This window comes from Sander vitreus, chromosome 8 (assembly GCF_031162955.1).
Source record: "Sander vitreus isolate 19-12246 chromosome 8, sanVit1, whole genome shotgun sequence".
Taxonomy (NCBI): domain Eukaryota; kingdom Metazoa; phylum Chordata; class Actinopteri; order Perciformes; family Percidae; genus Sander; species Sander vitreus.
Window position 1 is genome coordinate 16,489,593 of NC_135862.1, and position 12,641 is coordinate 16,502,233.

The window sequence follows — 12,641 nt, forward strand, 5'->3', positions numbered from 1 at the left end:
AACACTAAAATAGAAAAATGGCTGCAGTGGAAATATTGGGGACGATGTGCAGAATGCAGCTAAAACTCAAAACAAACAATGACTCACTACAGGACTCAGCATGAAGTTTAAAAAACAGTTGACAAATTTATTTACATAAGAGTTTACTAGAGATAAAAAAATAGTGGATATTCATGTATACATTTGTTTAAACTAATGTCCTGATATGTGCTGCAGGTAAGCTGGTTTCTAGGTAACCAAAGGCACACAATGAAGAAGGTTAATTAGCCATAAAACATTGCCTCCTTTTGTAGTCCAGGCCTCCATAGTCCAACAGCTCCCAGTGTTTGCTTTGCCTCTTAACTCTGTCACTGTCTTAACTCTGTCCCGAACAGATAACAGGTAACCTTTCTGCCAAGAAATGGAAAAAAATATATATATATGAAATTGATTAAGAAATGTTTGCATAGTCAAACATCTGACTTACTTAGTTAAATTTATGAGACACTAGGTAAAAAAAAAACTTTCTAAGCCAAGCTTTTGACTTTTAGTGCATTCCATTTACCTCACAACTTGAATGATGTCACAACCGAGTTGACTGCGTTCCATTAAAACAAGTCGGATCACTGTGGAGTTTGCTCTACCCAGGTTAGCCATTGTTAGTAATACCAGTGTAAACAACGCATTAGGCTGTTTTTTGTGCATACAAACACGGAAGGAACACGCCGACTTATTGGGACTTTAGCTTATTCACCGTATCCCCCAGAGTTAGATAAGTCCATTCATACCCTTCTCATCTCCGTGCGTGTCGTAACTCTGTCTGATGCACCCACCGCTAGCCTAGCTTAGCACAGATTCTGAAGGTAACCGGCTCCATCTAGCCTACTGCTCCCAATAAGTGACAAAATAACGCCAACATTTTCCTATTTGCATGTTGTGATTTGTATAGTCACAGCGTGTACAAATAACAAGGTCACATGAGAGACAGCCATCTTCTAACCGTATACACACTGGGAACTATGTTCTCAGAAGGCGAAGCACTGCTACTTTTGCTACTTGGGCAGAGTGATATTACGCCAACTCTGAGCGAACTCCAGGCAAACTCTGCTCCTCACCACGGGTCTTCTCAGGTGCTGCGAGCAAATCACTCCGCCCAAGTAGCAGTGCTTCGCCTTCTTCGTGTTCCTTTAACAACATGTCCACATATAGACATTGGACAGTACTGTGTTTAAGACACATGTTTAATATACGTACACGAGTACAGATGGAACGCACCATTAATAGGCCAACTTTTTCACAATTATGACATACGCAGTCAAAATGGTAATGACTAATGTCATTACTTTGTAATTATGACATACCAAGTAAAAAATATTTGATATTAAGTAACAAATTGTGACTTAGCGTTTAATAATTTTTTACTTACCATAAGTATTTTTTATTTATATCATATATAATTTTTCATCACTGTTTTTCTTTTCCTGGCAGAAATGGGCTTCCATACTGTTGTCTTGCATACTGAGACAAGTGGAAAGAACCAGCCTCAGGCCTTCATCTTCATGCAGTCCATCCATTTCCCCTGTCTTCTGTAAGTCTTCTGAAAGGTGTAGCTGTTAACTGGCTACCATGATTGTGTTAAGATAGATTTTTTGTACTCTGGGACAGTTGTTTAGACAGCAGGATGAGATGATGGGGGCACATTGTAAACAAACAGGTTACTCAAGTGTAAGTCAGCCATCTGCACCCAGCGTGGGTTCATCTACTGCTGCGTTTCACAGAGGGAGGAGCTCTCTGCTTCCAGGCCCACTCTCTTTAGTGACTCGGAGTACTTTCTCCTTCCTATATTGACAATGTCCTCGATCTCATCTGCCAGGTCTCTCCTGCCGCTCTCGATCATAGCGGTCACCAGCCTCGACGCTGCTCCTGGTCCGGCATTCCTCTGTCCTCGGGCCCAGTGGAACAACATGTCCAGCACCAAGGCTCCCAGGTTGTCCCTGGTGAGGAGAGCAGAAAATATGCAAGAGATTTTCCTTCAGCTACACTTTAGTCCATTCATGTGTGGTATTAGAATCTCCATGCAGTTGGAAGATGAACCATGTATAAACTATTATGTTTTGGTTATGCATCACCTGTTTCCAAAGGACAACATTTATTGGACAACTTCCATCAAATACACATATCAATAAAATGACATGTGAATGAATTCCTATTTAAAAACTTCACAGAAAACCATCTACACAACATGTATGTATGATTTTACATATTGCATTTTTCTTCCACCTCCAGGATGCGTCACTAGAGGGTTTTTTTGAGCATGAGGAGCAGGGGGAGGGACAGATGAGCATCAGTCTGTGTGTAATCTCCTGCAGTGTCCCAGATGGCTTAGTGATGGCTGACAGTGCAGATTAAAACAATCAAAATCCTCTAGCATTTCTCTCCCACTGCGGTTTTCCTTCACTCACATTACATCTCTCCAATTCCGTCTTGTTCCCTTAGAGGCTTTGGCTGTGCTAACACGTGTTTGTGCACGCACTGGTTATGTCATTCACTCATGTAGAGATGCTTTAAACAGAAAATGTACATTTTTATCTAAATCTCTCTTTTAGGTTTAAAAAAATCTAGACTAAACAGGTGAGGTTGATATGGAATTTTGATTATTTTATAATTGAGCTCTGCTTTCATATGAATGTGTAACTTACCTCTTAAACTGTAAACGTTTAAGAATTGTTCAAACACCCACTTTTTTTACTGGGCAATACGCTATAAGATACAGTTCAAATGCAAACATTTTATACTTGCCTTGATAAAGGCCTCAATGGCCAAAACGCGTTGCCTTATTTTAATGACTTAGCCAAGCAGTTTAATATAGACTTTTTAAACCTTACCCTCCTGAGTGCTTCAGTGTTGTTTAGTTCCCAAATAAACCAAAGATTTCTGAATTTGTAGTGTGACATGTTGACAGTGTGATGTCTGAGTCTTGGCCTTAAAATAAACATATAACTGCACTGAAATTAGATCTCTATATGATGGCTTGTAAAAACAATTACCAAATCAGTAAATATTGAGTTCAGTTAAGGACTTTTGGCTGAACATGACGCAGTTAGGCCAATCCTACCTGTACTTGAACTGGATGCGGTCCAACTCCTGGTAGCTTAAGCCAAGATTGATGCCAATAACACGCCAGTCTTGTCCTATCTGAAGTGAGATGGACAGCAGGTTGGCTTCTGTCAGGTAGCCGCTCTCAGGGTCACCCAGGTTCAGAGGGGGATACTGAAGCTCTTCCATGATGAAATTATTTTCTGAGTTTAGAGCCTATGAAAAAAACAGAGAGGAGATAATATGTGCAGTGTTTCCCTCAGGTTATATTGTAGGTAGCAGCTAACTTTTGTTGCTTTATTTGGAAGAAATAAGCATCTAGTTTAGATGCTAAATAATAATGTGCAGATTTTTTTTATTTCTATATACGCATATTCTAATATAAGTATGAGACAAAATGCACAACAGGTTCATACCAATTCATATACTATCCAGAAATGCAAAACTACGTTATCAAATGAGGAAAAAAAACTGTCACTTAAACTGACAGGAAGTCTTAGTGGTAAAGTTGCCAGCCACTGGCTATCAGGTCCTTTCCTCTTTCTCGCCACTTCCTCTGGTAGATTGCTGGGAATCTCCCCTCTATAAAAAGACACCTGTAACAGAGGTACAAAACATATTTTCAAGATGTTGTCCAAACAATGCAGACAGACTGATAGATGGGACAAAATAACAACTGCATTTCTAACTGGCACTGAGCGGGGCAGCTGTAGTGAACTGGTACACATTACAGAGTGACCACAAAGGTAGAAACATCCATACAATATAATACAATAAATACTACCAAGTAAGTATTACCTTACATAAAATGTTCAGCTTGGTTTATTTAGAGTTTGGACATGCAGCACCCTTGCGCAAGCTTGAGACTGTTTATGCGGGAGTGTTATATATAGTAAGGTTTTGGCAACAAAGCACATTCACAGTGGAGGCATGCAACAAAAACAAAGTTTTTTTTCATAAATTCAAGGCAACACTCGGTAAGTAAATTATATACAAATGGTCAGTTTGAGGGTGAAATATTCCTTTAACATTTGATCGAGTTATGACTCTGAGAATGTCCATGTCTATTACAGAATATATCCTGCAATTTCCCAATGCCTAAAATGCCACCTCCCTAGAGCTGGGCAATATATTAATATTATATTGATATCGTGATATGAGATTAGATATCGTCTTAGATTTTGGATATCGTAATATCTAGGGCTGTCAAAATAACGCTGATTAATCCATTCCATATTGACGTTTGACCCGGAGACATTCTAGCCACCATTGGACTGTAAAATGAAGGAGGGAGACGAGAATGTTCTGCCTGGATTATTAATTGGAACATTTACTTGTAAAAATCTTCTTCCTGCCAACCCTGGCTACCGAAATCTGGTGCCACTGATATGTCTGCGCTTCTCTCTGATGCTCTGAAACACAAACACCGCTGCACATGACGCTAGTTAACACTATACTCGACAGCAGCTAACGTTAGCCTACCGCTAGCTAGTAGCTGGATTAAACACGGTTAAAATGCTGACAGCTAACGCTAAACGGTGTAAAGTTTGACTGTGTTTTACTGTAGAGGATTCAACACCGGGATGTAACAATCTGCAGCTGCCGTCGGAGAAACAACACAGACGGTGCGTTCAATGAAACTGGTAAACTACAGTCTCATGGTGCATTTGAAGTTATTTTAAATGTTCTTTTCCCATCTGATGGTTCAACAGCAATTTACTACTGAAGTTAGTTATTGTTATTGTTATACATTATTATTAAATCATCTCATTTTGACCATATGACCTTAGCAATAAACAAGCCGTTCTTTAATGCCACCAACTGTTGTTTAGTACCCTTTTTTTTCTTTTCTTTTTTTACTTTCTTAAAAAGTATCGGTTCAGGCACCGTTAATTATGTATGCGATTAATTTCGATTAATTAATCACAGAGTATGTAATTAATTAGATTACATTTTTTAAATCGATTGACAGCCCTAGTAATATCGTAATATGGCACAAGTGTTGTCTTTTCCTGGTTTTAAAGGCTGCATTACAATAAAGTGATGTCATTTTCTGAACTCACCAGACTGTTGTAACTGTTCTATTGTTTGCCTTTACCCACTTAGTCATTATATCCACATTAATGATGATTATTTATCAAAAATCTCATTGTGTAAATATTTTGTGAAAGCACCAATAGTCAACACTACAATATTGTTGCGGTATCGATATTGAGGTATTTGATCAAAAATATCGTGATATTTGATTTTCTCCATATCGCCCAGCCCTACACCTCCCCCTGTAATGCTAATCCTGGCCGATAGGGGATTTAGTGTAGAATGTAATGTATGGTATCTAGATGAGTGATATGTACAATCGGTTACTTATTGTTTGTAAGATTTACAGTGACTGTATTATGTGTGCAAACAGAAAAAAACAGCAGAAATCAATATATCCAGTCACTCTCTGTTGAATATGATGTCTGTCTCTTACTTGTCCCCTCACTGGCCCCTTCTGACCCTGAGCTGGACAGATGTACACTTCCTTCAGATTCTTCAGGCTGGAGTAAAACTCAAAACACAGTCTTCCCGCCACACAATCTGGTCTCTCTGGAGAGAAAAAAACAGGAAGATATTGTCTCAAGAAGACTTCTTACAAATAGTTGTTTCAAGACAATCACTCCACAAGAGCACACCATAAGACCCTGGAAGGAAAGGGAAGAGCAGTTTTTGTTTATTAAAGATAGAGCCTCAAAGAGGAATTCTAACCTGTGCTGACGTCTAAGCCCCTTTCAAAGCCAGCAAAGAACTGCTCTCCTTCCAGCAGGTCACACAGGTCTGAAGGCTGAGGTCCGTCATATTGCTCTGACAAAGACTGCACTCTGCTTTCCACCTGGGCAGGAAGCATCACAATCACTGTTCAGCAATTTATGTATAACTGTTTTGATGTCATGATGAAATCAGTTTGACTCACACAGTGTCGAGGCTGAGAGACGAGAGCTGATACACAGACTGTCCTTGGTGTAAGTAATGTAGATCTATTAAACTACACAGTTAAAGAAGTATTATACCGCTGGAAACAGGGTCTTTTCATGAGACTGGGCTGTCTATGCAGTAGAACGGCACAAACATTGACAGAGAAAAAGGGGCTGTGGTATTCCCTTTCGCTTAAAATGTAAAAAAAAAAACTAACTATAACTACCATAATGCACTGTGCCACACCGGACAAATAAACGTTCCTGCTGGTGGGTGGTGTAATGCGAGCATGACACAGAATCAATATGGCGGCCGCCATGTAACAAACGACTCAAACTTACAGTTAAACGGTAAGCTTAAATATGTTTCTGAAAACATTTTAACACGAGAAATAGGCAATGCAGTAACAGAATCTCGGATTATATTTGATCACCGCTACATAGTTTTACTGTTTCATCTGAGTTTTTTCAGCTTACGTTTTTGCAATACAGGAAACAGTATGGTGCCCAATTCCTGTTCACAAACTCTTGTATTACAGCCAAAGAGTGCACTAAAATATAATTCTGAAAACATTTTAGGCCAGAAGAGGGCAATACAGTGACAGACTCTTGGTTTATATTTGATCAGCACTGCCTAGTTTTACAGTTTAATCTGAGTTTGGTGAGGGGCGGCTCTCTCTCTTGATCCGGTTCTAAACTCTGTGTCGGTATGCGGACGTACAATCTGTAGTTTGAGCAACAGCCCTAGGGTCATCAAAGATGGTAAGCTAAAGGGAATTTCACCGTATGTCATTTACACGTACTACCAACATTATTATGATACAAAGTTGGTTGAAAATGGGCAAAGTATCTCTTTAAAGCACAGAGAGAAGAATTACCAACCTTGGTAGCAGGTAAACACTGTAGCATAACTTGTGAAGGATCAGTCTTCCTCTGGAGGACGAGGAACTGGACTCTGAACTGTTTTAGCCTTTGATAGACCTTCCTGACCACCCCACTAACACAGCGTGTAGTGGTGTACCACAGCCAGTACCTGTGATGGCACACACAAAGCTGTGTTAATACAACGTAAATATATAAATCAAACAAATGAGAATATATTAATAAAACTTACCAGGAGAAATGTGTGATGTAGAAAATTGCATACAAATGGGTGATGGAGAGAGACACTTGCGATGTGATGTCAGTCCAGGTTTGGGCAGTGGGGTCTCCATGTAGCAGATGCAAACAGGACATATCGATTGTATGGCCTGCAGAAGCACCAGACATGTTAATACATGCAAATACCGGTACATGCTGTTATAAACAAGTATGACAATGAAGGCATATTGTACCTGTGACTCCAGCTGGCAGAGGTACCTGAACTTTAATAGGCTGCAGGAAATGTATGCTGGGGGTCTGGGAGAGGCAGAGGAGGGGGCTAACTCTGGCCTGAGGATCACCACACAGTGCCTGTACCTCTGACACGCACACCTGCAGCACCTACAGAAAGACAAACAAACTAAAGCCTTGCAAACCACAGATACCACAAACTGACATAGACTTTCATATAATGTAGTGCTACCTAGCCTACCTGTAAGGTTATAGTGCGAGACTGCACAGTGGAGTCTGGAGGGAAGCGGAGCTTAACCCCAGGGTCAGCGCTGGATACCAGCAGGGCTCCAGCTGGTGTAACAGCGCAACTGTCCTTTACTGGACTGGACACTGCGATAAACCAGGAGAACTGGCTCACAGAGCAGCAGGCCAGCTACAGGTACACCAACATTAATATTACAATTTGTACTACCAAGAAAAAAAGCACTACACAACTGTAATAAAATTATTTCAAATTATTTTTATACTTTACCCTGGCTGGACGTCCACCAGGGTGGCTGCTGTGGCTCTCGCTTCCTCTCCTCAGAACAGTGGGCAGAGTGCTCCATGCGTGTCCGTCAAACCTCTTCACCACCACCTCCCTTCTTTTTGACCGATGATATGGCACACACACCTCCACAGGCTGTCAGGATTTCAAAGTTGAAGCACATTTACGTCATGCAAGCGTAGTAAAGAAAACAGGTGGAAAAACACAAAAGATTCTGTATATTTTCACAATGCTAATTTAAAGACATAGTCAAGAAATTTAGTACTGCACTTCCATAAAATTGAGGGACTTCTGAAACACAGATGTAATGATTAGATTAGAATATGTGCAGTGGGTTGAGATATCCTGACTTTTAGTCCCTATTGAGTCATGCTCATAGACCATAAAAATAGTGGCGCAGCAATGACATCACCCATTGGTATATTGACGTTGTTTTGAATCCTTAAGTTTGGCAATTTGGACATCACCATCTTGTTTTTTTTTGTTTGTTTTTTTTGTTTTTAATTGATTCCATTCAGCATTGTCCCATTAGCTTTTAACATCTCACATATATGTTTTCCACGTATACAAAACATACAGATATTTCACAGCAGGGATCAAACACACAAATAGACAAAAATTCACAGTTAAACACAAAACTCAGTAAACTCGAAATGAGTACAATTTTCACTTCAGTCCACATTTTCATTTCCCTCTTGTAAAGACCTTTCTCTCCTGGTGAAGGATAATGCCGAACACAATCTTATGAACAACTGAACAGTCAAAATTTGTAGCAAGAACCAAGGGGATCCATAAGATACAAAGTTTTTACCAAATAAAGTCTGTTCTCAATGTTACAAAATCAACCCAATTACTCCAGAAATTCTTAAATTTATCAGATTCTAGTCTAACTAAGAAAGTCAGCTTTTCCATCCTGTAAATATTAAATATTACTTCGACCCAATCCTCCATTTTAGGTACCTCCGTTTTCAGCAACTTCCTGGTGATAGCTTTTTTACCTGCCACTAACATTACTCTGAATAAATATTTGTCCCCTTAATATATTAATCTCTGTTTCACTATTCCCACGTACAAATCGAAAAATGTAAATGGAAGTTCCATTTTCAAAATGTTTTCCATGCATTTCTTTAATTCGAGCCAAAAAGGTATAATGGAGGGGCATTCCCAAAAGATATGAAAATGATTGGCTTTACTTTCTCCACATAGTCTCCAACATCTCGTATCCTGAGATTTCTGTTATGCTGGTGTAATAAAATATCTTACCATGTTCTTCCAACCATATTCTCTTCATGAGAGGGAGCATGTTGTCTTCCATTGTTGTTCATTGATCTCTTCCCATTGCTCCTTTGACAACATCCTTCCCCCCTCCTTCTCCCACTTTTCTTTTATATATACTGTATTTATGACCTTTTAAATTTTCCACTTCCTTATATAATTTTGAGATTAATTTCTTGCCCAGATCTGATTCATATGCTAAAATAAATAATTGAATAATTCAACATCTTGGTTTTTTGAAACCGGATGTAACGATTTTTGACGAGAGGGTGGAGATAGGGAGGATGACGCGGCCAAGCCAGTGTTGTTTATGGTTGCAATGGCGCTATGCTAAGCTAAACGCTAAAGTGAGAAAGTTGCCGATTTTTTTAACCCTTCTGAAACGAGTCATCCAGTGGAGATTTACCAGCGGGTAAACACGGACCTCTGGGTACTGGCACCTGTCTCTAAACCCAAACTTATATACCTGTGGTGACATCACTATGACTGAATCAGGGTTATTTTTTTTAAGGCTTGTAATGTATAAAACCTGTGGAGTGTCCCAATAGCAGATGTGTTACATAGAAAACTTAAGTTCAGTACCTTTAGAAATGTAATTCCATGAGGACGAAGTTCCAGTGGACGACTCAGCAAGATGTCATGCTCTTCCAGCCACACCCACTTTCTTTCTGGCCTTTTCTCAGCCCACTTCAGCCTTGTGGTTGTCACCAGGCACCCCGGGGGGAACAGCAGCTCAGCCCCCCCTGGGAGAAACACATGACACCCAGTAGACGAAACACAGAAACTAAGGAGCAAAAGAAGCATGGCATCTTTAATCTTAATCTAGTCAGGAACGCCTTAATTGACTATATTAATGCAGATTGAGAAGACATTACCATGCTGAGAATGACACTGTACCTGTGCTGATTAAATCCAAGGTGCAACTCTTGAATTTTCGTTTCTGCTTGATCTGGTAAGACAACAGCGATGCAACAGAGTGAATACGCTGACAGCAAATGTAAACACTGTCTCTAATTACCATTTTATCAACCTAATAGTTAGCACATATCAATTTAAAGCCTTTTTTTTTAATCTGCTCACCAGATGTAGGAGGGAGAGGAGGAGGGGTTGAGGGTTGTCCCAAAGGATTGTCACGCACATCTATTTTCAGTAGAGGCAGTTTGTTTAGGCAATGTGGGATTAGGCAGAGTTCATTGCTGTAGATGGCAAGCTCCCTGAGAGCGAGGAGGCAGCCTGGGCAACAAAGAAGACAACATGTATACCTTTTTTCATTGCTTCGTTCATGAATAAAAAAAAACAAAAAAAAAACTGAATTCCAGTTTATCACTGTACTGGTCTTTCCCTGACACACCCACTCACCCTTACATCCTTACCCATGCTCTCTGGTAGCTGCTTCAGTTTGTTGTGGGACAATTCCAGTTTAACAAGCTCCTCCAAAGAACCAATTTCATCAGGCAGCTCTTGAAGGAGGTTATGGGAAATATCCAGTGTCTGTAGTGCATTCAGCTGACCCAGACTTGGGGGAAGAATGACCAGCTTGTTCCCCAGGAGGGAGAGGTAGGTGAGGGACGACAGCTGTCCTATATCAGGAGGCAAAGCTGAGAGGTGGTTGTGACAGAGGAGCAAAGAGGACAGCACAGGCAAGCTGAGAAGGCAGGATGGGAGACATGAGAGCTGGTTGAAGGAGAGGTCCAGGTGCATCAGATGAGAAAGGGAGGAAACAGATGCAGGCAAAGTGGTGAGGAGGCCAGACAGCGGGTCACCTTGTGAGTCATAAAAACAGTGTCCTTGAATTAGAAAGAAAAGTGAAGTTAGAAGCAGAAAGCAAAGCAAGGAAAACGACAAAGAATGACACCCATATTATAATGCATCAACACAGTACTTACTGTACTGTATCTACTTTTGTATGTAAGAACCAAGAATATAATGAAACAAGGTGAATTAAGCCATTGAACCATCTATGCTAACAAGCAGCTGATACCACACAAAATTAAATCGGAAAATTACCCCGAACAGCGAGTGAACGCAGCTCTGTCAGATGGGGTAGGACATCCAGTGCACCATCCAGGCCTGGTTTATCCTCAGAGCCCAGTCTCAGGTACTGGAGACCCCTTAGCTGCCCTGGGATGGACCCCCAAAGCAGAGGCAGTGCAGCTGCTCCTCCCTGGTACACATCCAAGGTTAGCCTTGTATCAGTCAACACAGCAGGGAGCTCCATAGAGGAAGGCAAGGGTGGAGTCAGAGACAAGACAGAGGAAGATGAAGATGAGGATGAAGAACAAATGGCATGATGATGCGTGAACAAGTAAGAGGAGAGGCTTGACATAGAGGGACCACAGGTGTCCGTGAGGCTGGTGGGAGACACAGAGGGAACATCCCTCTCTAGCTCAACAACTGCTGCTTGACCTTCAGACATCACACCACTTGATACCGTTAGTCCAGTCTCCCTCTCTGATTTCTTCTTATCCTGGTACACAAGTTCTCTGCAGAGCCTCAGAGCTAAAATGTCCGTAGAAGGGTCTGGTACTCCACCTGTGGATGTTGTCCTTGATTGGTTACATGCAGGTGTCATTTCCACTTTTTCATCCTCCGACCTGCCTGCCTTCACAATCCAACCGGCTGCCTGGTCTCCATCCTCTTCGTCAGTAGCTGCAACTTCGTCGCTGCTTCTCTCCATTGAATAAACTGTTTATAATACTAGACAGCTAACTAGCCATCAGATCCCTACTAGTCCAATACTGGTCCGAGGTTTTCCTTCTGCATGATGTGTCTGTAACATTACTCATCATGGTACTATTAGATTATAAGCTCATTAAAGTCAGATAGAGCTAAATGACTGCCATGAAAAACGAGGAATATTTTACTGGGCATGTTTGCTGAGTGTCAACAGTTAACGGTTCAGTAATGTTAGCTATTAGCTAGCTAACCACTGTTAACGTGAATGTCAGCTAAGCATTACATATCAGATGCCCTCTTATGCTCCGTTTCTAATGTTACTACTTAGCTACTAATGTAGTGTAATTTATTAAATAATGTGTAACATTTGTCCCCGGGTAAGCCAGTTTCTCTCATGGATGGCTTCTCTGTAGTCTCTCGACCATCCCTGTGCTTACTTACTTCCTTATGTGCGAATGTTTTTAAAGAAAAGGGTTTGCGTCACAGTTGATCGTTCGTTTTCGAGTACATCGTCCACCGACAGCCGACGGGAAGAGTCTAACCATCTGTATCGGTCTAAAAGTAAGGAGCCCCGCCTCTCCGGTTGTCTAGGTGAATAAAATCGAGCGCCTTGATGCTGGCGCCGCCAAAGTTTCAACTCAGGGCGGGACAGTTGTGTCAACCTTTGCCTGTCTGTCAGTGTCAGTGCTTGCCATTGTGCCTGCTCGGCCAGCCAGCGGCGCTGTTTGGTTTGCTCTACTACGGTATTTGGTATTGTTGTGTACATTCATTATACATAAATACATACTGTACATTCTTTG

General features: G+C 41.0%; 1 protein-coding gene across 4 annotated transcripts; it reads right to left on the reverse strand.

The window, feature by feature from the left end:
* Positions 1-101: 101 nt before the first annotated feature.
* pidd1 (p53-induced death domain protein 1) lies at positions 102-12,392 on the reverse strand. Of its 4 annotated transcripts, none has more exons than XM_078257119.1 (17): positions 11,173-12,392; positions 10,539-10,745; positions 10,246-10,398; positions 10,063-10,114; positions 9,748-9,949; positions 7,876-8,025; positions 7,603-7,776; positions 7,364-7,511; positions 7,144-7,279; positions 6,912-7,062; positions 6,029-6,100; positions 5,824-5,947; positions 5,549-5,664; positions 3,564-3,671; positions 3,095-3,291; positions 1,406-1,973; positions 102-390 (listed from the first exon to the last, which is right to left on the reverse strand). In XM_078257119.1, exons 1-16 carry the CDS (start codon positions 11,840-11,842, stop codon positions 1,739-1,741), a joined length of 2,895 nt encoding a protein of 964 aa, XP_078113245.1. In that variant the 5' UTR covers positions 11,843-12,392; the 3' UTR covers positions 102-390; positions 1,406-1,738. The 4 variants fall into 4 exon arrangements, with proteins under 4 accessions (XP_078113245.1, XP_078113243.1, XP_078113242.1 ...); XM_078257117.1 differs by having other exon boundaries at positions 102-386; positions 10,539-10,952; XM_078257116.1 differs by having other exon boundaries at positions 10,539-10,952.
* Between the last annotated feature and the right edge of the window lie 249 nt (positions 12,393-12,641).